Here is a 27,601-nt window from a genome sequence, read left to right on the forward strand (position 1 = left end):
CTTCAGGTTAGGTAAGCGGACCCGGTGAAAAACGGGATGATGCTAGGGAGATGATGATTATGTTTTTGACATTTGTTCGCATTGTATACTTACTTTTATGTGCGTAAATGTCAAATGGCAGTGCTTTTAATGCACGCGTATTTATGTCCCACTAGGGTAAGCATAGACCATGGAATCCCACTTACTACGATTCGACACAACTTTTGTCTCTTTCACTCGAAAGTATTAGAGTAGTTTAGAGTATTATCTGCAGCTGGTAACCTGTATTTGTCCTTCATATCCGTAGGCTTCGCGATATTCGCGTGGCGCGGCGAGAGCGAGGAAGCGTTTTGGTGGTGCATCGACCAGTGCTGCGCGCCCGGCGCCGCTTGGCAGCCGAACATGATACTAGATGATGGTGGAGATGCAACGCATCTCATGCTCAAGAAACACCCACAGGCCTTCAAACAGATCAAAGGTAAATAAGTAATGATTTTGAATTTGGCGCCCAACATGGGACCCATATTCTATACGGAAAATGAAACAAAATGCGAAGTAAGCCGAATTGAAGGTGGTGACGTCAGGCATCTCATGTTCACGGAACATTCGCAGACCTTCAAACAGAGCAAAGGTAATCGTCACATGCAAGTTTTGTTATTGGCGCCCAATGTGGGGCTCAATATTGTATTATCATTATGAGCCATATTAGGGGCGTTTGGCTGGTCAATAATAACATACATGCGAGAAATAGACTATCAGCTTATAAACTAATGCCATATCTTTCAGGTATAGTAGAAGAGAGCGTGACAGGCGTCCACAGGCTGTACCAGCTCAGTAAAGCGGGCAAGCTGTGTGTACCGGCTATGAACGTCAACGACTCAGTTACTAAGACCAAGTTCGATAACTTGTACTCATGTCGGTAAGCCATATTTTTAACCCCTTGGGGGATAACTTTCTCAAAATGTATTTATTTATTGCATTGCATGTCATATGGTATTATAGTTCTTATAGATAAATATGTACAAACATGTGACACCCTGTAAGGGCATCGCAAAAAGTAGTCATTGTCAAATCCCGTTTTCGTGAGCATCGATGTTCTAAAAGGAACCCCTATGCAAGATTTGAGACTCCTAGCATTTGAAGTTTGTGAGATTTCGTGATTAATCAGTTTCGTTTTAGTGATCGTAACGGATACTGAGGGGGATGATTCACACCATGATTCTGAGTTGATATTAAGTGGAATTTCTTGTAGAAAAATTCATGAAAATTTTTGTGTTTTTCTAAATTATTTTCAGGGGGGTTAAAAAGGCCACATGGAAGCCATTCATAAAAAAAAGCAATATTGCTGTTCGACATTTATTTTCACTGCGCACTTATTTTTATATGCGCAAATGACGAATTGTAATATTGCTTTTTTGGATGAATTGCTTCGATGTGGTCTATTTAACCCTTTTTAACCCCCCAGCTCCATACTTTTGTAACGGAAAATTTCACTTGATATCAACTGAGACTCATGGTCTGCATCATCCCTCAAATTTTTCGTTATGATGTCACTAATACTGTATCCGTCATTCAGCGCTTATCGCTATCGACCCACTAGGGTCGATTAATTCTTTCAAATATTCTTTCTCTCAGACGACGCCCTGAGCCGAGGTTCGCGCCCAACTGGGCACCCTCAGGCGTGTTGTCTTAAATTTTGTACCGGGTTAGAGCCCTCAGCGCTCCCCATTTGTCCGGCGATTTTTTTTTACTTTTTGAGCTGACTTATTGTAGATTTGACGCAGATGGCATTAACTACTTGGCCGGACAAATGGGGAGCGCTGAAGGCTCTCACCCGGTACAACGTTTAAGACAACAGGCCTGAGGGTGCCCAGTTGGGCGCGAACCTCGGCTCAGGGCGTCGTCTGAGAGGAAAAATATTTGAAAGAATTAATCGACCCTAGTGGGTCGATAGCGATAAGCGCTGAATGAGGGAAATCGTCGACCACGCCGGCGTGGTCGGTATCGGGGCCCTGAAGTGTTTGGTGTCGCGAGCTGATTGGCTGCCTCTATGGCTAGGTCCGGCGAAGTAGTTAATGCCATCTGCGGCAAATCTACAAAAAAAAAAATAATACTGTAATTCGTTTCCAGGGAAAGTATAATAGATGCCCTAAAGCGCAGTACAGACATAATGTTTGGTGGGAAGCAGTCGGTGGTGTGTGGGTACGGTGAGGTCGGGAAAGGGTGTTGTCAGGCCCTCAAGGCTTTGGGATGTGTGGTGAGTTGTCATCTTTTTAACTGCCTCCATGGTCCAGAGTTCGAATCCTGATGAGGACGTAAAAAAAACAGTTCACTATTTTATTTTTATGATGTTATTGTAGTCAAAACGCGTCGTATTGTATTGGGTTTGAATCCCCAATTACACAGCTACGTTGAAATGCTTACTGTCGCCGAAGAAGCACAGCAGCGTAAAGCTACAAAGAACGTTTGGTCCACCATCCTGATCCTTTGGCTAATTCCCTCCTAAAGGAAAGGACGCGAAAGGTTGCTTGTCTGTGACCTGGTGACGGAAGCCTGTCTGACCCTCCAACCCGCGAAAGGAAAACCAGCCCAATACAGGTTAGGTCACATACCTCAGAAAATGCATTCCTCGGGAATGTGGGTGTCCTGACGGTATTTTCCTTCACCGATGAGCACGTGATAATCATTTATGATCCAAACATGAATTCGAAAACAACTTCGGAAATCATTGGTCTAAGGCCTGTGTTGCTACAACTGAGCAACCACAGCTCAATATAAGTAATTTTCTTCTTATCGTGTGGGTTGTGAGGTGAAATACCAACCTCATCAACCCTGGTAATAATAATATTCTTTATTTTTCAGGTGTACGTAACAGAAATAGACCCAATTTGCGCGTTACAAGCCGCAATGGACGGATTTAGAGTTGTCAAATTAAACGAGGTAAGGAGTTTTTTTTTATTTTCACTCCCCCTTCTTCTCCCTCACCCCCTTTCTTTTTAATTTTAAAATACTTTGGGCGCAAAAAAAATAATATCCTTAACCGAAATTATCTGAAACTAACGGATTACCCGATATAATTTATTATCGGTATCCGTAACCGTATCCGGTATAATAATCATTCTTAAATCCGTATCCAATCCGTATCCGAAATTTAATATAAAAAAATCCCTGATATATATCAGGGACTTCTTCTTATCGTGTCGATGGCAAACTAAATAGTATCAGCCCAAAACTTGGCAACAAGTATATCGCTATCTGCAGCTCTCATCAGATCCTCCTGCGTGCAGGTGTTCGGGCACGCAGGACACGATGTAAGATGTTCTATCGTTTGGGGAACAGTGCCGCACTTGCACTTTAAGGCCGAGCCTTCCGAGAAATCCCACCTGAACAAATTGTCCTTACTTCGGCCCACCTGAGTCCGAAGTCTATTTAGAGACTTCCAGGTAAGCCAAGGCAAATCAAGACCTGGCGGAGGTCTCTCGGACTGCGAAACAAAAGGTTTTGGGAGGTGTACCCTGTATATGCAGTCGACTGATATGCAAATGAATATTTTCCTTTCTCTCACAGGTTATAAGGCAAGTGGATATAGTAATAACGGCGACAGGAAATAAAGGTGTGGTCACACGGGAACACATGGAGCGCATGAAGAATGGCTGCGTGGTCTGCAACATGGGTCATAGCAACACGGAGATAGATGTACACGCGCTGCGCACGCCGGATCTGCTGTGGGAGAGAGTCCGGAGTCAGGTGAGAGATATAGAAAAAAAAAAGATTAAATGTGAACTACACATATGACAGCTAACTGATAGGAATGTAGATAAATTGTTGGATTTATAGGCATATTCAGGGATATGGCTGTTGTATGGGTGGTCCATATTAATATAATTTTCTAATTGTTTTCTTTTTTGTTCCTTTTTCTTTTTGTTAGAAATTAAGACAATTATATTATGTAAGTTAAGTACGCCGTAACTGTGATTTACATCAGATCTCTATATATATAATTAAAGTTAATTAGTATAATGCATAAATGTAAACCATGTGGCTGTACTAATTAAATAAATAAATAAAAGTAGAAAACTAAAGAAGAAGTAATGAAGTAGTTCGTTACTTAGTACTTTAGTAGTAGTAGTAGTAGTTAGTAGTAGTAATATATATACAGGGTATTTTAGTTTTTTTTTTAAATTATTTTCAATTCTTTACTTTTGCGATGGAAAATTGCAATTGATATTAACTCAGAATAATGAGCTGAATTATACCCCTCAGTATTCGTTACGATGTCACTTACACCCCGTACAAGTACGTACAGGTAGCCATACGGGGATGATTCAGGCCATGAGTCTGAGGAATCTCCTGTCGAAAAAATCATGAAAATTTTAGTGTTTTTTTTTAATTATTCATCAGTTACATACTTTTGCGACGGAAAATTTCACTTGATATCAACTCAGAATCATGGTCTGAATCATCCCCCTCAGTATTCGGTACGGTATCACTAACATCCTGCATAGTAAGTCGAACACTATACAGAAATCTCACAGATGTGTGTTGTGTGTGTCACGCCTTATCCCGTACGCGTGAGCGAGAAGTGGGACCCAAATCACCGACGGGCTAAAACTTTATGGCACACGCGCCAATTTTGAATTTGAAATCGGAAACTTAGCGCTGAATCCCCATTTCTTCTGACGATCTTTCGTCCCGCAGGTGGACCACATAATCTGGCCAAACGGCAAACGCATCGTGCTGCTAGCGGAGGGTCGGTTGGCCAACCTGTGTTGTTCTTCTCTACCTTCATTCGTGGTCTCCGTCACAGCCGCCACACAGGCTCTAGCACTTATAGAGCTGTACAACGCGCCACAACCTAGGTACAAGGTGAGTACTCTGATTACTACTGTATGTGTTATATGGGTATGGGACCAAAGTGATAAGGGACCTAAGTGATATGGGACCTTCTGCAGGAGTCGGGGCCAGTTACGTATTACGTCTAAACCTTAGCATAAGCCAACAAAGTTTCCACCACCGAATAGTACAAATGTCAAGGGTGTACATAAAAAAATTTTTTTTGGAGTAAATAAATAAATTACTAAACTAAAATAAAACGCTTGTAACCAGTTCCTTCTATCCACAGGCGGACGTGTACCTCCTACCAAAGAAAATGGATGAGTACGTAGCAAGTCTTCACCTACCCACATTCGACGCGCACCTCACAGAGCTAACAGACGAGCAAGCCAAGTACCTCGGCTTGAACAAGGTCGGCCCTTTCAAGCCGAATTATTACCGTTACTAGCGCCAGTGCAGTTGCGAGCAGTTCCACGCGGTCTCGTGCTGTTTCCCGCAAGTGAGAGATATTCGGTGTGGGGTTAAAGACGGGCAGAAGTAAAGTGTAGTTTGATAAAAAAAGTGCAGTTTGGTAAAAAAGTGAAGTGTGGTAAAAAAGTGAAGTGTGGTAAAAAAAAGTGTAGTTTGGTAAAAAAGTGCAATTTGGTAAAAAGTGCACTTTAGTAAGAAAGTGCAGTTTGTTGGCAAATTGTTAGCAGTTTTGTAAGAAATAGGATGCAGTTTAGTGAGAAATAAATTGAATTTGGATAAATACATTAAAGCGGTTGCTAAAATTGCAGGTGCAGGTCTGCAGCTCGGTTTTAGTAATGTACGGAATAAAAAATGTAACACTTTCGAATAGCCTAAGAGCCAACGGTCGCCAGACCTTCATTGTTTTATAAAAGCTGCAACTACCTGCGTTGTCTCCCAACCCAGACAACGATCAGCAACTATGAAGTTTGGATCATTGTGGCTTATATGCTATTTTGTAATTCAGTTGAAAAACTACTAACTTCAGGGCAATTACAGACGGGAATTGCCTTTGGATTGGCTTTGCACTTAATTTTTTTCTGCCTCTTTTAGGATGTGGTGAGATACAGAGTGTTAGTGACATCGTAACGAATACTAAGGGGGGTGGAATTCAGACCATGATTCTGAGTTAATATCAAGTAGAATTTTCCGTCGCAAAATTCATAAAAATTTATGTGTTTTTTAAATTATTCTCATTTCCATACTTTTGCGATGGAAAATTCCACTTGATATCAACTGAGAATTACAGTCTGAATCAACCCTGAAAGCTTTCGTTATGATGTCACTAACACCCTGTTTACACGGGGAACGGTTAGAGTCCAGTCTTTGGATTTTGGGAAAACCAAATATGCAAATATTTATCTCAGGACATCCACCACCACCTTATGATCATTTCGACGAACATTCGTTTTGCTTTTTTTGCAATTGTTTTGTGTAAATTTAAAAGATGTTATATAGAATGCTAAATATGACCATTTCATGAAATGGTCGACCACATCATGAAATGATCAATTTTACGATCTGGCCACGACATATAATATACCAAATCAAAACCGTGACGCAAATACCAAACACGTGCCCATTTTTCATGTACTCGGCAGGGAACACTTGGCAATATCCGTCTATAATTCCTCTGAGCTGCTTATTCATCTTTTAACTGATGGAGTGAGTAATGACAGGGGCCTTTGACGGCCCAGTAATAACCCAGCCAGGGTTGGTGAGGTCGGTCTTTGGCCTTAACAGTTACAACTTTACAACCCGATTGATAAATGCGTGTAACCATTGTATAAGAAAACCCGGTATGCTCAAAAGTGACAGCTAACATTTCAAGGTTAGCCCAGCTGACGTCATCCCACCCTGTGTTGCCATTTCGTAAAAAATAAATTACCCACGACCAATGTTTTTTTTGCAAGGAAATTTTAAACTTTAAGCAAAATATTTACTTATAGTTTTAATGATTTTTATATAATTATGACAATTAATAGTAATAAAATACATTAGTCAGTACTTCACTTAATATTCAATAATAAAATTTACGTCCTGTTGGAGATACCAATTTAATGGTAACACAGTGGTAACTTTTACATCATCAATGGGCTAGCAATGGCGGCTTGTCATAGGATTGAGCATACCTGATTTTCTTATACCATGTGTGTAACGGCAAACTACAAATCGTTAGTGGAATTGTAATAACGACTATTGTAATAACGGATAGCAAAATAATGCCTTGTTTTCACTGTGGCATTGTGTCATGACATTTTTATTATACAGGCTGTTAGTGACACCGTAACGAATACTGAGGGGGATGATTCAGACCATGATTCTGAGTTAATATCAAGCGGGATTCTCCGTCGCAAAATTCATGTATTTATTAAATTTATTTTCAATTCTACACTTGATATTAACTCAGGATCATGGTCTGAATCATCCCCCTCAGTATTCGTTACGATGTCACTAACACCCTGTATATAAGTATTACTTTTTGGAGGCAGATAGCACCGCGTTTTGCTTTGACGTTTTAAAATAGTGTTGCCACTAATGAAATTAGAATAGGTACTTAGGTACTCTCAACTTATTATTGCGCCTGCGTTTAGTTTATAGCAATTGCTCATTGAATAAAATCCACAGGCGCCCACATGAAAAAAGGACATCGTTGTTGGTATAAAAAGATCTTTTTTGAATAATGAAAAAACAAAATGTCATGACTCAATGTCAAAATGTGACATTGAAAAAATAATGTGTAGTTAAAAAAATAATTAATTATAAGCTTTCAGATGCTTTGATGTGAATGGTTATGGTAAGGGATGCGTGAAAATGCGAAAATAAATTTGTCCAAAGATTATTGATTTGGCCTAAACCACAACTCGGACAGTCCATACAATAATCTGATTCCTACCTTTTTTTTTGACGTGACTTATTGTAGATTTGCCTCAGATGGCATTAACTACTTGGCCGGACAAATGGGGAGCGCTGAAGGCTCTCACCCGGTAAAACGTTTAAGACAACAGGCCTGAGGGTGCCCAGTTGGGCGCGAACCTCGGCTCAGGGCGTCGTCTGAGAGGAAAAATACTTGAAAGAATTAATCGACCCTAGTGGGTCGATAGCGATAAGCGCTGAATGAGGGAAATCGTCGACCACGCCGGCGGGGTCGGTATCGGGGTCCTGAAGTGTTTGGTGTCGCGAGCTGAAAAATATCAAGTAACAATTACTTTTTTATATGCTTCCACCATTATATTACATTTTTGATAAATTATGTACCCCAACAATGAGTAAATAGGTAATTATCACGTTAAAAGTGAACACCGCCATCTATCGTGTGTTTGGGGAACGTCGATTGGTAAGTCTCCATTACCCTGTATAAAGTTGATAATACCGTTCAGCGCTTCATTTTAAAATAGTAATAATTTTGTTCGCACTCTTCTAACATACTTTGGTATGTAATAAATTACATCCAAATGTAATGAATTACTCTTAAGGCGAAAGGTGTATGGTGAAAACTATTCTGTTTTTATTTTTTGTTAATAAATATGTGAGGTGGTGTTATGTGAGGTGTGGGGACGTATTAGAATTTTAAAAAAACCAAAGCCGTAATAAAAAATGTGTTAGACAATGCAATTAGTGATAACGTACATAGACCGAAAGAATTTTGCATAGACAGGAGGACACGGTGGTGTAGTGATTAACACGCTCGTCTGGGTTTGACAAGACCTGCGGGTTCAAGTCCCGTCCGAGTCAGAATTTTTCTTGATTTTTTTTGTGAGTTTCCCAAAGCCCGTGCTTGTGCAAGCAAGTGCTTTCCCCAAGCAAGTGCGTGCTTTGTAGCACTTCCCCGTAGAAGTGCTATAAAAAATAAAATTAATTTAGTGATAACGTGTTACCAATTTCTAGTTTTGTTTTTTATAAGTATTATATATTTTTTGTTATTTTATTTAGAATTTTATTTTTATTTTACGAGTAAGATTGTTTTGTTTGTGTATTTGTTTTAATGTACTATAGAATACAGGTAAAATACTACTCGAGTTTTCTAGAAAGGTTTGAAAAGTTTGTTATTCGTTGTCATAGCAACGCTCGGCGCGTATTTGCCTAGCCACATTGAAAAGACGTATAAAAGTAAGTGCGCAATGTCAACAGATACGAAATAGCAATTATTAGATGAATTACTTAAATGTGGCTATTTAGGCCCCCCCACCTAAAAGACAATTATTATCGCAATTTGAATATTGATTTTTTAGATAAATTGTTTTAATGTGGCCTTTTTCGACCGCCTGGGAGTTAAAAAGCCCATATTGGAGCATCAGGAGTACTCATCTTTGGTATTCGTTTACATTACACACTTCTTTCTATGTGCGCTAATGCCAAATTGCTTTTTTTAGATGAATTGAATTGCAATGTAATCTTAATTAAACATTCCTTTTTTGTAATAACTTATAAACGTTTGTTTTAAAATAGTGAATGTGAGAGAATGTGTTCATTAAGTTGCTAATCGAATTATTCGATGTAGGAATACATTTAGGCCGTGTCCATATTAGACTCACAGTTAGCGACTGACTGACTCAGCGTCTCAATGAGGTACTGTCCAGGCCACGTAACCAAAAAAATAAAATACGCTGTCATACTTTAACGTGTGGGATGGCGCCCAGAGTACATTGTGTCTTATTTCAAAGCTGTACTAGGACTCCTGTCCTCCGCCTCTGAATAGTATTGACAGTTACTGCTGTCAGGTTCCAGGTTACAGTCCCTGTGACTTGCACCTTCCGTCCTGCATTGCCATACCCATGGCTTCCATCTCCGCCTCTGCAATCGTTGAGGTCTTCATCCGTATCCGCAAGGATTCTACGTTATGCTCCGTAGGTCTGGGTCGTTATCGGAACTCGGCCACCATCTGAAAGGAAGAGGCGCCCACTCCCTCGGCAAGGACGCGCCGAACAGGAATTGCCCCAGTGGGGGGCAGCGAAGAACTCTGTCCAGGGGGCCGGGTTGACTTTTCGAACGCCAGAACGCACATCTCAACCAGACACAATGTAAAGTCTATTTACAGCCAGATGCGAAACCAAGACCAAAGGCTGTATGGGCATCGTCATCATCAATTTAAGAGCCACGCTCTTGTCGGTGCAGCATTTTCCATGCTACTTTTTAGGGAAAGGGCAGTGGTTTCCCTCTTGCCTTCCGCCCCGCAGTACTCTGGCTGACGCAAGTGGGGTGGCGCCCAGAGTAGTCTATTACAAAGCCGTACTAGGACTCCTATGGTGCTGTGTATGGTGGTGTGGTGCTGTATGGGCATTCCACTTAAAATGTATTGATTGATTGATGTGATCCAGCGGATTTCGGCTACGGCGACTGCTTCAACTCGAGGCGAACAAGAGGCAAACAGTCAGCTAACTGTGACCGTAATGTAAACACGGATTTACGTCATTGATGGCTTAGTGAGAATGTCCGATCTTTATGTTGGTAGCATTTATCATGCACTCCGGACACTTAAAATCTCTTTCGTACCGCGTGCCCTCAAACGCGTAAGTGCGAGGGAGACAGATAGTCCGCGCGCTCCCCATTACTCCTTAGCTTACGGCCAACATACATACATAAACAGCCTATATACGTCCCACTGCTGGGCACTGGCCTCCCCTCAATCAACCGGAGGGGATATGGAGCATACTCTACCCCGCCGCTCCACTGCGGGTTGGTGGAGGTGTTTTTTATACGGCTAATAGCCGGGACCAACTGCTTAACGTGCCCTCCGAAGCACAGAATCATCTTACTTTTTCGGACAATCAGGTGATTCAAGCCTGAAAAGTCCTTACCAAACAAAGGACAGTCTCACAAAGTGATTTCGACAATGTCCCCATCGGGAATCGAACCCGGACCTCCAGATCGTGAGCCTAACGCTCTAACCACTAGACGACGGAGGCTTACGGCCATTTAAGACCCAGAGGGGGTGAGGTACGAACCTGGCTTGATAAAGAGGTATGGGGTCAAATCTCGATAGTCTTTTTCGATTAAATTTTCTCTTTGTGAGTTTCCCAACGCATATGTGAGTGCTATGAAAACAAAATCCTTTCACCGTTTGGCTGGACAATAGATCGCGACTTTCTCACAAGCAGGGCGTACACATTGTTGAATATAATATTTTTATCCAACAACATAAAGTGTAAGTGATAGCGTGTTGAACATTAAAATAAACTAAAGACGCCTAAACCAAGTGTATTTATATGACCGTAGCAAGTATTGTTGGCAAGTTTTAATAAAATAAACGATTAGAAAAAAATATTTTAGATTGTATCATTTCATAAACCCTAGAGACGCACTGACGTCACTAAGAGATACATCGACTACACTAGAAATGCACCGACTACACTAGAAATGCACCGACTACACTAGAGATGCACCGATTACACCAGAGTTGTACCGACTGGACTAGACTTATACCGACTAGACTAGAGATGCACCGTCTACACTAGAGTTGTACCGACTAGACAAGGGATGCACCGACTACACTAGAGATGCACCGACTACACTAGAGATGCACCGACTACACTAGAGATGCACCGACTACACTAGAGATGCACCGACTACACTAGAGATGCACCGACTACACTAGAGATGCACCGACTACACTAGAGATGCACCGACTACACTAGAGATGCACCGTCTACACTAGAGATGCACCGACTACACTAGAGATGCACCGACTACACTAGAGATGCACCGACTACACTAGAGATGCACCGACTACACTAGAGATGCACCGACTACACTAGAGATGCACCGACTACACTAGAGATGCACCGATTACACCAGAGTTGTACCGACTGGACTAGACTTATACCGACTAGACTAGAGATGCACCGTCTACACTAGAGTTGTACCGACTAGACAAGGGATGCACCGACTACACTACAGATGCACCTACTACACTAGAGATGCACCGATTACACCAGAGTTGTACCGACTGGACTAGACTTATACCGACTAGACTAGAGATGCACCGTCTACACTAGAGATGCACCGACTACACTAGAGATGCACCGACTACACTACAGATGCACCGACTACACTAGAGATGCACCGACTACACTAGAGATGCACCGACTACACTAGAGATGCACCGACTACACTAGAGATGCACCGACTACACTAGAGATGCACCGACTACACTAGAGATGCACCGACTACACTAGAGATGCACCGACTACACTAGAGATGCACCGACTACACTAGAGATGCACCGACTACACTAGAGATGCACCGTCTACACTAGAGATGCACCGACTACACTAGAGATGCACCGACTACACTACAGATGCACCGACTACACTAGAGATGCACCGACTACACTAGAGATGCACCGACTACACTAGAGATGCACCGACTACACTAGAGATGCACCGACTACACTAGAGATGCACCGACTACACTAGAGATGCACCGACTACACTAAGAGACGCACAGTCGGTGCATCTCGGTGGGTGGTAGATGGTTTAGTGTAGTCGACACTAAGAGATGCACTGACTACACTGAGATGCACTAGTCTCTTTCGTCCCACCTTGGACACTTCAACAAAAATCTCTTACCTCCCCTAACAGCTTATTTCCTTATTGAACGTGTAGCAATTTATTCCAGGAAACCTCAACAAAACCGACTTCCGTGTTCCTATCTGTTATAATTCAATTGCACAAACGTAATTAAAGATAATAAAATCAGCACATAAGCTATGTTTAAGTCCCATGTGATAGACCGGGCACAAATCATGGAAACCACGTGATATCAATGGGACTTTCCAATCGACGTTCCCCAAACACACGATAGATGGCGTTGTTCACTTAACGTGATAATTACCTATTTTCTCATCGCTGGGGTACATAACTATTCAAAAATTTTAATGTAATGGCAGAAGCATAAATAAAACTAATTGTTGCTTGATATTTGGATCACATTATGTATAGAATGATGTTGCTACCTATATTGCTTCTCTTTATTTTGATTAGAATAATAATGGGTGGAATTTATAATTGTACCTTGGTGTAATAAAAAGGGTCATCATTTATACCCAAAAACAAAGACAAAAAGATGCATATTGTCTGTTATCCATGAAATTAGTTAAACGAAGAAAAAACTTAACAAAGTCATCTATCGTGTCTAACGCCCCGATTCCTGCAGACACCTCCTAATTTTACTTTGTTATACCTGTCATTTTCTTATCCGCCGAAAAGGAAAGGGGCGGATGATTGACAGCTCTTAATTTTAGGAAGAATTAGTAAATTATTAAACTTGGAAGAATTAGTAAACCCGGGAGAATCAAAAAGGTATCTCGCTTGTATAGTATGCTTACCGTTTGACATGTGCTGTCAACTTAATTCTGTCGGGTTATCAGTCAATGCAAAATTTTTATACGGTTTTAGATTTGTGCTTAAAATTGACGTGTGTTCCATAAATTTTATGCTTGTCGATTACCCGTCCCTTTCCTTTTCGGCGGATAAGAAAATAACAGATATAACTTAATATAAAATTAGATGGTGTTTACAGGAATTAGTAAACTAATCTCAGCTTCGAGACTGCCTTCGAGATCATGTCACTGTGACAATAATAATTCTCATATAAAAACAGGGACTTGAGCGTGATCTTGAGGGCAGTCTCAGCTGAGATTCGTTTATTAATACCACCCTAAGTCTCACGTTCTCCGAGGGCTATCACGGATTCAAAAAGATAATGCGAAATACTAATTGGAAAACAATCTGATTATATCTTAACACATGTATCGGTTATCATAAATCGTAGATAGGACGTAGCACAGAGCGACCACAACGCGAAATGGTAGTTGTGTTCGCGTCTTACCACTGCACTGAAGAATACGCAAGAAATAATTACTGTTACCTATATATTTAAATGGGTAAGTAGGTACCTACCTTTTTAACCCTTTCACGGACAGAGACCATGGGTCATAATAGGTTCAAATTCAAAAATATCTTTATTCAGTAGGTAACATAGTTACACTTTGAATCGTCAATTTTTACATAACGAACGTCTCATCCGCCTAAAACTACTGCAGCTTCTCACAACCTGTATAGCCGGGGAAAAGAAGCTGCACGAAAAACCTCGGCACAGGGCCCTAGATGTTCTTTAAAAAAAAAAAGATGGTCACCTTGGAATCGGAACGTCCGTAGACGTTCTGTCCTTGAAAGTGTTAAATCATAATCTCCCTACCGTTTCTCATAGGGTCCGCTTACCTGAAGGTGACAGGTCCGATTTCTTACTTTACCACAGTTCGCTCAGTCGTTACAGACTGCGATACGGTTCACCTATCACGTTGGTCTAACAGAAAGCTCGGTGAAGTGTGGGTACTTACTACTTAGGATGGTATTTATAAACAAATCTCAGCTGAGACTGCCCTCAAGATCGCATGATCTTCAGCATTCAAGTCCCTGTTTTTCTATAAGAACTTTCACATTGACATGATCTTGAGGGCAGTCTCAAAGCTGAGATTAGTTTATTAATACCACCCTTAGTTTGTTTATCTTGCGATGGATGTACGGCCACGAGCATTAATACAAATTTTGACAAATTGAACTGTAAGTCTTATCATCACCAGCCCATTAACGTCCCCACTGCTGGGGCACGGGCCTTCCCTATGGATGGAGATCGGGCCTTAAATCACCACGCGGGCCCAGTACGGATTGGTGGTTATTAACGACTGCTAATGCAGCCGGGACTAACGGCTTAACGTGCCTTCCGAAGCACGGAGGAGCTCGAGATGAAAACTTTTTAAACTGAACTTTTGAACTGTAAGTCTCACTAAATGTCAAATATGTTAGTGCGACAGAGTCCTAAAGTGGGTACATTATATTGCTCATGACTGTACATCTGACTACCCCAATAAAGGACTTTCCAGGCTAAGTCCCCCAGAAAAATATATAGATAGCCTTGTACAGAGCCTTCGTTTAACATTCTAATTTCACGGATAATAGACATAATGCATCTTTTGTCTTTGTTTTTGGGTATAAATGATGACCCTTGTTATTACACCCAAGCGCAACATATCTCCCACCCATTATTATTCTGATCAAAATAAAGAGAAGCAATATAGGTAGCAACATAATTCTGTAAAACATCTGATACAAATATCAAACAAAAAATATTTTTATAAATATGCCTTTGCCATAACATTATATTTTTGAATAATAATAATTATGTAGGTAGGTAAGTAAGGTCATTTTGTCAACCCAAGTCTCATCCACTGGTTTTGAACCGTGGTCCAGTGGTTGAGCGTTGGGCTCACGACCGGGAGGCCCCAGATTCGAATCCTGGTGGGGACATATCAAAAAATCACTTAGATCCCTAGTTTGGTTAGGACATTACAGGCTGATCATCTGATTGTCCGAAAGTAAGATGATTCGGGCTTCGGAAGGCACGGTAAGCCGTCGGTCCCGCTTATATGAGGCATGTCAGACCAGGGTTGATGACGTTGGTAATGCACCTCACAACCCACACGATAAGATTAGTTTAGGTCACATATCTACTTCAAAAACGTATTTCTCAGGAAGATAGGTCTCGTGAGATGAACTTATTTTTGTTAGACTATTCGAATTCGTTTTCGAATTAATGTTTGAATAATAAATGATAATCAATTTTTTTTGACGTGGCTTATTGTAGATTTAGGTATAGGTAGGAATTCCTGTTCGGCGCGTCTTTGTCGCGGGGGTGGGTGCCTCTTACTTAAGCAGGCCGGAGTGAGTGGCTGAGTTCGGATAGGGACCCAGACCTACGGGGTATAACGTGACCTCAACGGCTGCAGAGGCGGAGATGGGAGCCATCGGTATCGGCAGGACGGAAGGGGCAAGTCACAGAGACTGTAACCTGGAACTTGACAGAGGGCAGCAGTAACTGTCAGTACTAACTATTCAGAGGCGAAGGACAGGAGCCCTAGTGTGGGTTTGAAATAGACAACTTTGTGCGCCTTCCCACTTGCGTCAAACAGAGTATTACTGCGGGGCGAAATGCAAGAGGAAAACCACTGCCCTATTTGTCCCTAAAAAGTGTGGCTCTTAATAATTATGAACGCTCAACCACTGGACTACAGAGGCCGTTACCAACTCACATCCTTGACTTTGAAATTAACGTCATAACAATGTTGTGGTAATGACAACAATTTGTAAAGGAATGACGAACACTGATTTTGTATCGATAAGTACTAGATATTATAAAGAAAAATGTTGTATTCAGATAACGCTATCAAACACCATCTGAACACTACTACATTACGCTGATTTATATTGTAAATTCTTAATTATTTAAATAATGGTGCTGATTCCTGTAGACACAATCTAAATTTATTTTAAGTCATACCTGTCATTTTCTTACCCCCCCCGAAAAGGAAAGGGACGGATAATCGACAGTCATAAAAGGGATTTGTTTCATAAATGTGCACCTAGGAGAACATTTATGAAACAAATAAAAGAAAAGGTGCAGGTCGTGTCGTATCAGGAGGTGAAGGATTTAGGGGGAAAAATAGAGGAATGGCGATTGCTCCACCGACAAGAGCGCAGCTCTTAAATAGAGAGAGAGAAAATTTATCGAACACACGTCAATTTGAAGCACAAATCTAAAACAACCCTATAAAAAAATGCATTGCATAATAAACCGACAGAGTCAAGACAGCACCTCAAACGGTTTGCATACCAGCGTGATACCTGTTTTATTCGCCCGGGTTATTCATTCATTTACGCATTCTTCCTAAAATTAAGAGCTGTCAATCATCCGTCCCTTTCCTTTTCGGTGGATAAGAAAATGACAGGTATAACTTAAAATAAAATTAGGAGGTGTCTGCAGGAATCGGAGCCAATGTTTTACATTATCAAATATACTTTCACCTGACTAACATCAGTATTCAAAGAAAGTTCACTCGTCTCTTCCTCCACTGGACTCGGCCTCAGCTGAACATTTTGGTATTTCAAGTTCTCATTTACGCCCTCGACTTGAGGACTTTACTCACTGGAGTCGAGCATATCATACTGCCAACTTAACAATACGAAAATAATGGCGTCATGGAGTAAACTGGTAAGGCGAATTACCAGCCTCATCAACCCTGGTGTCAGGGTTATTATTGAGCCGCTAAAGGCCCCTGACATGGCTCATGTAACGATTACTCACTTACATCAGTAAGTAAGTAGTGACCGGGACCAACGGCTTAACGTGCCTTCCGAAGCACGGATCATCTTACTGACAATCAGATGATCAGCCTGTAATGTCCTAACCAAAGTAGGGATCACAAAGTGATTTTTGTGATATGTCCCCACCGGGATTCGAACCCGGGACCTCCGGATCGTGAGTCCAGCGCTCAACCACTGGGCCACAGAGGCACGTAGTTGGAGTAATAAAGATGTTTTAATAATCGATTACTAATTTAGATACGCATCATTTAATCCATGTTGCAATGTGCCAAATGATAACAGCTGTAGTTTCCGAGTATTCTAAGCTGATGTCGTCATTTCAATATCGAAACATGATCACTCACAAACAATTTAATGATAAGGATAGAATAACTCATCATCATCAGCCCATTAGCGTACCCACTGCTGGGGCACGGGCCTTCCCTATGGATCGCAGCGGTTAACGCGCTCGGTCTGCGATTGTGAAGTTAAGCAACTTTCGCAAAGGCCGGTCATAGGATGGGTGACCACAAAAAAAATAAAGTTTTCATGTCGAGCTCCTCCGTGCTTCGGAAGGCACGTTAAGCCGTTGGTCCCGGCTGCATTAGCAGTTTTTAATAACCATCAATCCAATCCGCACTGGGCCCGCGTGGTGGTTTAAGGCCCGATCTCCCTATCCATCCATAGGCAAGGCCCGTGCCCCAGCAGTGGGGACGTTAATGGGCTGATGATGATGATGACACAATAGGTCAAGGTTAATCGGAGATGTCCTCAGGAAAGGTTTAATACTACTCTGAACCGACGTGTATGAAGCGATTGATGAATGTGGAGGAAGCAAGAGAAGTGTGTCAGGATCGAAGCAAATGGAATTCTATAGTCTCTGCTTACCCCGGTGGGAAATAGGCGTGAATTTATGTATGTATGTAGAAGGTTACACGAAGGCAAATCTGCACAGCACCATCTATATTGTTTTCGGGGAACATAGCCTGGATATTCCCTCATTGGTTTTAAACCGGCTAAATTATCTATCAATGTTTTCCAGCGATATTCTTCTTTCTACTGCTGTTCGGTTTGTCATCCGCCTCCTACCTCCCGAACGGCTGCCCGGAAGACCCTCACATCCACCTGCTGCTCCCCCACGAGACTGACTGCACCAAGTTCTACTACTGCGTTCACGGCGAGAAACACCTTCGACAATGTAGCGGGGGGCTGTACTTCGATCCTGTTTATCAGGTTAGTGTTATAATAATATGTAGTGTAGAGCTTCTTCTCGTCTCGTCGTCGTCTTTATAGGCCCTTTTTACGCAGGAACGAAAAGTCACAGGTACATTAAGATAAACTAAGTACCCACATCTCACAGAGCATTCTGTTAGACCAACATGGTGGTGAGTGTACTGAAAACCGCCCTTGAGATAAATTAATAACTCATTGTTGCATGTCCGGTCCCAGGGTCCGAACCGGTGCTCCCCTTTCGAGAAGCAAGCCGATGTCCCACAGAACCACAATGACTCTTGCTATGTTATGTTAAAAATTACATAAACATTATTTTCCAGGTTTGCAACTGGCCTCAAAATGTAGACTGCCAACCGACACACGTAACAACAGAGTCGGTTACAACAACAGAAAATGAAGTAGCAACTACAGAAAAAACAACAGACACAACAACAAATTATCTGACGACCACCGAAAGTTCGGTTACAACAGATAGAAATGAGGAAAGCACTGAAATAATAACACCAGAACAACCAACAGCAGAACCAACAACCAAGGAATCAACAACAGTAGAACCAACAACCGAAGAATCAACAACAGTAGAACCGACAACCAAGGAATCAACAACAGTTGAACCAACAACAGAAAATCCTACAACAGTAGAACCAACAACCGAGGAATCAACAACCGAGCAATCAACAACAGTAGAACCCACAACCGAGGAATCAACAACAGTAGAACCAACAACAGCAGAACCATCAACCGAAGAATCAACAACAGTAGAACCGACAACCGAGGAATCAACAACAGTTGAACCAACAACAGAAAATCCTACAACAGTAGAACCAACAACCGAGGAATCAACAACCGAGCAATCAACAACAGTAGAACCAACAACCGAGGAATCACCAACCGAGGAACCAACAACAGTTGAACCAACTACAGCTACTACTGAAATGACAATTGATTCTGAAGGAACAACTATAGAAGTGTCAACTGTAACAGAACCTACCACGAATGAGAGTGAAAGTTCAAATGAAAGTAGAGACGTCGAAAGTTCCCGAGAACCAGCATTAACAACAGAAAGAACAGTACCGACAACAGAACAACAGCCCGAGACCCCCGCTATCTGTCCTCCAGGGTTCATCGGCAACGTGCCGCATCCTGAGCGATGTGACTCATACTTCTTGTGTTCAGGATGGGAGCCCATACAGCTGTTCTGTGCGCCGGGACTTGAGTTCGATGCTGCGTTACAAGTGAGTTTTCTGTAGAAATGTATTTGTTCAAGTATCCGATTTGAAAGAAAACTCGTTAGCCTTGCAAATAATATAATCGAAAAATAATTTGTCCTTAATGTAGATTATGTCTATTGAGCAATATGGGCCAATTCCTAAGAATTCAGTCAGATTTTACAATATCAGTCAGAAATGTGTGTTTTAGATATGCGTAGCAATAGCGGAAGGAGGCTGTAACTGGCAGAACGGTCAACTAACGTCAACAACGACTCATCCGTCAACTGACGAAGAATCAACAACAACAATAACAGAAGAAGAAACAACGACAGAGCCAGCAACAGAGCTAACAACAGAAACAACAGTGCCGACAACAGAACAACAGCCCGAGACCCCCACTATCTGTCCTCCAGGGTTTGTCGGCAACGTGCCGCATCCGGAGCGATGTGACTCGTACTTCTTGTGTTCAGGATGGGAGTCCATACAGCTGTTCTGCGCGCCGGGACTAGAGTTCGATGCTACGTTACAAGTGAGTTTGAATTAAAATTTGTTTCTGTCCAAGGATCCGATTTGAAAGAACAGGCGTTTTCCTTGCAAATAATTAAAATTAATTTGCTTTTAATAAAGACTATGTAAGTATATTACACAATATAGGTCATCAATTAATTGTTTCCCACCATTATATTTCTTTAATTCTTAAAAGTGTGATACAATTGGCTTCTGCTAATTGCTAAGAATTAAGTCAGATTTTGCAATATCAGTCACAAATGTGTGTTTTAGATATGCGTAGCAATAGCGGAAGGAGGCTGTAACTGGCAGAACGGCCAACTAACGTCGACATCGACTCATCCGTCAACTGACGAAGAATCAACAACAACAACAACAGATGAACAAACAGTACTCACCACTGAAACACCAACTACAAGCGAGGCCCCAATGACAGAGCTAACAACCGAAACAACCCCATTGACAACAGAACAACAGCCGGAGACCCCCGCTATCTGTCCTCCAGGGTTCATCGGCAACGTGCCGCATCCGGAGCGATGTGACTCGTACTTCTTGTGTTCAGGATGGGAGCCCATACAGCTGTTCTGTGCGCCGGGACTTGAGTTCGATGCTGCGTTACAAGTGAGTTTTTGTTCAAATATATTTCTGCTCAAGTAATCGGTTATAAGAAAAGGCACTTGCCGTGCAAATAAATAATCGAAGACAAATTTGCCAATAAGTTGAGCAACATGAACATCTGATAAATTACATCGAACTAGGTTTTACAATATTAGTCAAAAATGTGTTTCAGATATGCGTAGCAATAGCGGAAGGAGGATGTAACTGGCAGAATGGTCAACTAACGTCGACAACAACTCATACTACAACTGAACAAGAATCGACAACAACAACAACAGAAGATCAAACAGTACCCACCACTGAAACAACAACTGCAAGCGAGGCCCCAGTGACAGGGCTAACAACAGAAACAACTCTGTCAACAACAGAACAACAGCCCGAGACCCCCGCTATCTGTCCTCCAGGGTTCATCGGCAACGTGCCGCATCCGGAGCGATGTGACTCGTACTTCTTGTGTTCAGGATGGGAGCCCATACAGCTGTTCTGTGCGCCGGGACTAGAGTTTGATGCTGACCTACAAGTGAGTTTTTGTTCAAATATATTTCTGCTCAAGTAACCGGTCTTTAGAAAAGGCGCTTGCCATGCAAATAAAATAATCGAAGACTAATTTGCCTTTACTAAAGATTTTGTCTATTGAGTTGAGCAACATGAACATCCGCTAAATTATATCGAACCAGGTTTTACAATATTGGTCAAAAATGTATTTTAGATATGCGTAGCAATAGCGGAAGGAGGATGTAACTGGCAGAACGGTCAACTAACGTCAACAACGATTCATCCGTCAACTGACGAAGAATCGACAACAAGAACAACAGAAGAACAAACAGTGTCCACTACTGAATCACAAACTACAAGCGAGGCCCCAGTGACAGACCTAACAACAGAAACAACTCTGTCGACAACAGAAGGACCGATAACAATAACAACAGATGTACCAACAACAGTAACAATAGAAGAACAAACATTATCCACCACTGAATCACAAGCAACAACAGATGAGCCAGCAACAGAGCTAACAACAGAAGACAAAGAATCGACAACAGAAAAACAGCCTGAGACCTCCGCTATCTGTCCTCCAGGGTTCATCGGCAACGTGCCGCATCCTGAGCGATGTGACTCGTACTTCTTGTGTTCAGGATGGGAGCCCATACAGCTGTTCTGTGCGCCGGGACTAGAGTTCGATGCTGCGTTACAAGTGAGTTACATATTCAAACTTTTATTTATTAATTAAAATCCTAAACATAAAACTACCAGTTGGTACATTGAAAAACCTTAACAAATTATTCAAAATGGATACTTTTTTCAGACATGCGTAGCAATAGCGGAAGGAGGTTGCAACTGGCAGAACGGTCAATTGACGTCAACCACTGCTGAACCTTCAACTGACGGAGATTTGACGACGACAGAATTTACATCGGAAGTATCTACTACTACTACTGATGAACAAACAGTATCAACCACTGAATCACAAACAGCAACAGAAGTATCAGTAACCGAAACAACAATTACCACTATAACAGAAGATCTAACAACCACAACAGAAGAACCAGAAACCATAACTACCACAACAAAAGATACAACTATAACAACAGAAGTATCAACAACAATTACTGATGAACAGACAGCAACAAACACTGATTCTGTAGGGACATCCACAGAGCTATCAACAGAAAAAACAGTAACTACAACAGAACAACAGCCCGAGACCCCCGCTATCTGTCCGCCAGGGTTCATTGGCAACGTGCCGCATCCGGAGCGATGTGACTCGTACTTCTTGTGTTCAGGGTGGGAGCCCATACAGCTGTTCTGTGCGCCGGGACTTGAGTTCGATGCTGCGTTACAAGTGAGTTTTGTGTTAAAATATATATATTTTTGTTAAATAATTAATATGTCCAGTTGGTACATTAAAAAGCCTCAACTAAATATTGAAAATGGTTACTTTTCAGACATGCGTTGCAATAGCGGAAGGAGGTTGCAACTGGCAGAACGGTCAATTGACGTCAACCACTGCTGAACCTTCAACTGACGGAGATTTGACGACGACAGAATTTACATCGGAAGTGTCTACTATTACTACTGATAAACAAACTGTAGCAACCACTGAATCGCAAACAGAAGACTCAGTAACCGAAACAACAGAAGAAACCACTGATGATATAACCACTATAACAGAAAATCTAACAACCACAACAGAAGAACCAGAAACCATAACTACCACAACAAAAGATACAACTATAACAACAGAAGAATCAACAACAATTACTGATGAACAAACAGAATCAACCACTGAATCTGTAGAGATATCGACAGAGCTCTCAACAGAAAAAACAGTAACTACAACAGAACAACAGCCTGAGACCCCCGCTGTCTGTCCTCCAGGGTTCATCGGCAACGTGCCGCATCCGGAGCGATGTGACTCGTACTTCTTGTGTTCAGGATGGGAGCCCATACAGCTGTTCTGTGCGCCTGGACTAGAGTTTGATGCCACACTACAAGTAAGTTTCGTATTGAAATATATTTTTTATAAAATAATTAAAATGTCCAGACAGTATATTAAAAAGCCTCAAATAAATATCGAAAACGGTTACTATTTCAGACATGCGTTGCAATAGTGGAAGGAGGTTGTAACTGGCAGAACGGTCAATTGACGTCAACCACTGCTGAACCTTCAACTGACGGAGATTTGACGACGACAGAATTTACATCGGAAGTGTTTACTATTACTACTGACGAACAAACTGTAGCAACTACTGAATCGCAACCAGCAACAGAAGAATCAGTAACCGAAACCACTGATGATATAACCACTGTAACAGAAGATCTTACAACCACAACAGAAGAACCAGGAACCATAACTACCACAACAAAAGATACAACTATAACAACAGAAGAATCAACAACAACAATAACTGATAAACAAACAGAATCAACCACTGAATCCGTAGAGATATCGACAACGCTATCAACAGAAACAACAGAACAACAGCCCGAGACCCCCGCTGTCTGTCCTCCAGGGTTCATCGGCAACGTGCCCCATCCGGAGCGATGTGACTCGTACTTCTTGTGTTCAGGATGGGAGCCCATACAGCTGTTCTGTGCGCCGGGACTTGAGTTCGATGCAGCGTTACAAGTGAGTTTTGTGTTAAATGATTAATGTGTCCAGTCGGTACATTAAAAAGCCTCAACTAAATATTGAAAATGGTTACGTTTCAGACATGCGTTGCAATAGCGGAAGGAGGTTGCAACTGGCAGAACGGTCAACTGACGTCAACCACTGCTGAACCTTCAACTGACGGAGATTTGACGACGACAGAATTTACATCGGAAGTATCTACTATTACTGATGAACAAACAGTATCAACCACTGAATCGCAAACAGCAACAGAAGTAACAGTAACCGAAACAACAGAAGAAACCACTGATGATTTAACCACTATAACAAAAGATCTTACAACCACAGAAGAACCAGGAACCATAACTACCACAACAAAAGATACAACTATAACAACAGAAGAATCAACAACAACAATAACTGATAAACAAACAGAATCGACCACTGAATCCGTAGATATATCGACAGAGCTATCGACAGAAACAACAGTAACTACAACAGAACAACAGCCCGAGACCCCCGCTATCTGTCCTCCAGGGTTCGTCGGCAACGTGCCGCATCCGGAGCGATGTGACTCGTACTTCTTGTGTTCAGGGTGGGAGCCCATACAGCTGTTCTGTGCGCCGGGACTAGAGTTTGATGCTGCGTTACAAGTGAGTTTTGTGTTAAAATATATATATTTTTGTTAAATAATTAATATGTCCAGTTGGTACATTAAAAAGCCTCAACTAAATATTGAAAATGGTTACTTTTCAGACATGCGTTGCAATAGCGGAAGGAGGTTGCAACTGGCAGAACGGTCAATTGACGTCAACCACTGCTGAACCTTCAACTGACGGAGATTTGACTACGACAGAATTTACATCGGAAGTGTCTACTATTACTACTGATGAACAAACTGTAGCAACCACTGAATTTGAAATAACAATGGATCCAACAGAACAAACAATAGAAGATTCAACCGCGACAGCAGAAGGAGGTATAACAACCAGTAATTCACCAACAACAGTGGAATTGACAACAGTAACAGAGGAACTAGAAGCCGAGCCGTTGTGCCCCGAAGGGTTTATTGGATCAGTACCACATCCAGATAGGTGTGATTCGTACTATATGTGCACTGGTTGGACGCCGATACAGCTCTTCTGTTTGCCTGGACAAGAGTTCGACCCTGTTTTAAGTGTGAGTTTTTGTTCTAATCTAATTTAGCCTACAAGACCCCACTGCTGGGCAAAGGCCTCGCCTTCCTCTTTCCATTTTTCGCGGTCCTGTGCGTACTCCGGTCTGTCCCTCCGGCAAGCGTCCAAGTTGTCGCGCCATCTCTTTCGAGGTCTACCACGACGCCTGTACCCGTCATGAGGCACCCAATTTATGACGATCCGTGCCCACCGCTCAGGGTGCATGCGACAAACATGTCCGGCCCAATCCCTTTTGAGTCTGGCGGCTTTTCGTCCCACATCAGTGATTCCCATTTTTGAACGCAGTGTTGTGTTTCGGACTCGATCAATTCGTTTGACACCTACCACACTACGCTCAATCGCTCTTTGGCAGACCTTGAGCCTGGACTTTTGACGTTCTGTCAATGACCAGGGCTGGGCACCGTAGGTTAGGATGGGCAGAATACACATGTCGATGAGTTTTATTGTGGTTTTGTTATTTATGTTTATTTCTCGGAAAGTGATTTCAATATTGTCCCCGTCGGGAATCTAACCCTGACCCCCAGGTCGTGACTATGCCCTAAACACTAGACCATGTAGGACGTATGTCTGTACTGACTCGATGACTTTAGCACACACCGGCTAGGTTAAAAAATGTGTTGCTGTTGCAGTTTCTTGTCGTTTCTTCTCCTCAACCATAACACCTTGCGGAATGACGTAGATTCAAAAATGTTACTTTTAACAAGTTTATCAGAATCATTTATTCAACGTATTTATCACAGATAACTGAATAAAGATATTTTTGAATTTGAATTTGAATAAACTTGTTGAAGGTCAATGTAACATTTTTGAAATTACGACATTCCGCAAGGTGTTATGGTTGAGGAGAAGAAATGACAAGAAACAGCAACAGCAACACATCTTTTATAGGTACATTACAAGTTATTTGATAACTAGAGAAACATATTTAATACCAGGCATTTTTATCATTTAGGTGTAATGATTAATGTTATAATAAGCTTTTTTACATTTAAAGTAAGCTTCACATGAGCTTTAAATTTATTTTCTGACAAATTCAAAATAGTGTCTGGTATTTTATTGTAAAAACGTATAGGTACATAACCCCAAAAAAGATGAATTTATTTAGGTTAGAATTTGGGATAGCAATTTTATTTTTGTTCCTTGTATATCTATGTTAATTACGTTGAGTAAATGATTCTGATTCGGAATTTTCTCTTTCCAGCAATGTGTTGTAATAGCCGAGGATGGATGTACATCCCGTCTAACAAATGAAGTTGTCAACAAACAAGAAACCAGGAGTCAGATTCATAAAGGGGATGTCGACAGAAATGACTTGAACCGAAAAGCTGATGGAAGTCGAGCTACTGCTGAGTTTGCGAATAGAATTGCGAGAACTGAATTATGCCCCTTGGGATTTGAGGGTCGCATAGCGACTCCAGAGGGGAAATCCTTTTACCTTTGTTCAGGGGGCAATGCTATAGAACTGCTTTGCCCAGTTGAATCGAAATTCGATCCTGTAACTGGGGTGAGTAGAGTAGTAATATATCCACTTACCGCTATCGACCCACTAGGGTCGATTAATTCTTTCAAGTATCAATCAGACGACGCCCTAAGCCGAGGTTCGCGCCACTGCCTGTTGTCTTAAATTTTGTACCGGGTGAGAGAGCCCTCAGCGCTCTGAATTTGTCCGGCCAAGTAGTTAATGCCATCTGCGGCAAATCTACAATAAGTCACGTCAAACAAAAACATCTTGAGGGCAGTCTCGCAGCTGAGATTAGTTTATTAATACCATCATATGTTTATTTTCTTTGACAGGTATTTCATCTATCCACCAATTTTTCGTCAATCACGACTCTTTTCAAACAAAAATCGACCTTATTATTATTGCAGTGCGATCGTTATTTGTAGGGTCGTGTGTGTTTACCACGGTAAAACCAAGATCACCCATAGTCAAAATATATTGCCGACGAAGTTTAGAAAAATCGACCTTATTATTACAGCACTGCGATTGTTATTTGTAAGGAGTTTTCTAATCTTCGTTGTCAATAATTTTGTCTATGGGTGATCTTACACCCATAGACAAAAATATCATTATTTGGTGGGTCTTTTGTCTTGGGTGGTGAAGCATACAACCCTACAAATAACGATCACAGTGTTTGTTTGTTTGAATAAAAAGTCGTAATTGACGAATGTTGGATAGATGTAATATCCCTCTTTCATTCAACCTACACATCAACGATTATTAACGTAGAAGATATATTTTAAACCTACCCTCATAACTGTTTATTATTTTTACAGAAATGCATTTACAAGAACTATGAAAAACGGATGCGAAGCTAGAAGAATCTGATTATTTTGAACAAATATACTACTAGACGCGTCAAGGTCACGGGTGGATACAATGGTTACTCCCCACCGACTCTCGTTTCCCGATCAGATCGTGTAGTCAAATAAGGAAATTTTGAACTTTTAGTAAAATATTTACTTGCAGTTTTTATGATTTTTATACTATATGTGACAAGTAATAGTGACTAAATACATTAGTCAGTGATTCACTTAATTTTCAATAATAAAATTTACGTCCTTGGAATGTTGGAGAAACCAAAATAATCGCAACACTGCTGTTAAGTTAAGCGCGAGTTGCCGAGTTCTAATCCCGGTGGGGACATATCACAAAAATCACTTTGTGATCCCTAGTTTGGTTAGGACATTACAGGCTGATCACCCGATTGTCCGAAAGTAAGATGATCCATGCTTCGGAAGTCACGTTAAGCCATTGGTAAC

The 27,601-nt window shown here is 41.5% G+C and overlaps 2 protein-coding genes and 1 non-coding gene across 25 annotated transcripts in view; 2 read left to right on the plus strand and 1 right to left on the minus strand.

Annotated features, from left to right (window-relative positions):
• LOC126378408 (adenosylhomocysteinase-like 1) overlaps positions 1-11,077 on the plus strand; it is a 31,619-nt gene extending 20,542 nt beyond the window's left edge. For all 7 annotated transcript variants that reach the window (XM_050026749.1, XM_050026752.1, XM_050026756.1 and 4 more), the window contains 7 exons: positions 287-457; positions 766-898; positions 2,110-2,236; positions 2,842-2,919; positions 3,547-3,726; positions 4,678-4,845; positions 5,102-11,077. In XM_050026749.1, the coding sequence (XP_049882706.1) occupies positions 287-457; positions 766-898; positions 2,110-2,236; positions 2,842-2,919; positions 3,547-3,726; positions 4,678-4,845; positions 5,102-5,260 (1,016 nt within the window). In that variant the 3' untranslated portion in view covers positions 5,261-11,077. The remainder of the gene's footprint in view (positions 1-286; positions 458-765; positions 899-2,109; positions 2,237-2,841; positions 2,920-3,546; positions 3,727-4,677; positions 4,846-5,101) is intronic.
• Positions 11,078-13,596: 2,519 nt separating this feature from the next.
• Positions 13,597-27,307, plus strand: LOC126378326 (uncharacterized). 17 transcript variants are annotated; one of them, XM_050026541.1, is made up of 14 exons: positions 13,597-13,705; positions 18,004-18,194; positions 18,515-19,429; positions 19,614-19,934; positions 20,186-20,533; positions 20,703-21,050; positions 21,240-21,725; positions 21,837-22,373; positions 22,477-23,025; positions 23,127-23,660; positions 23,744-24,295; positions 24,399-24,821; positions 26,040-26,342; positions 27,116-27,307. In XM_050026541.1, the coding sequence occupies exons 1-14, from the start codon at positions 13,702-13,704 to the stop codon at positions 27,155-27,157; spliced, it is 5,553 nt and encodes a 1,850-aa protein (XP_049882498.1). In that variant the 5' UTR covers positions 13,597-13,701; the 3' UTR covers positions 27,158-27,307. The 17 variants fall into 17 exon arrangements, with proteins under 17 accessions (XP_049882498.1, XP_049882504.1, XP_049882506.1 ...); XM_050026547.1 differs by having other exon boundaries at positions 22,477-22,501; positions 23,152-23,660; XM_050026549.1 differs by lacking the exon at positions 23,744-24,295.
• Trnav-cac (transfer RNA valine (anticodon CAC)) lies at positions 17,100-17,171 on the minus strand. Its single transcript has one exon. It is a non-coding gene; the product is annotated as a tRNA-Val (tRNA).
• Positions 27,308-27,601: the final 294 nt, after the last annotated feature.

The sequence above is a fragment of the Pectinophora gossypiella genome, chromosome 26 (assembly GCF_024362695.1).
Source record: "Pectinophora gossypiella chromosome 26, ilPecGoss1.1, whole genome shotgun sequence".
Classification (NCBI taxonomy): domain Eukaryota; kingdom Metazoa; phylum Arthropoda; class Insecta; order Lepidoptera; family Gelechiidae; genus Pectinophora; species Pectinophora gossypiella.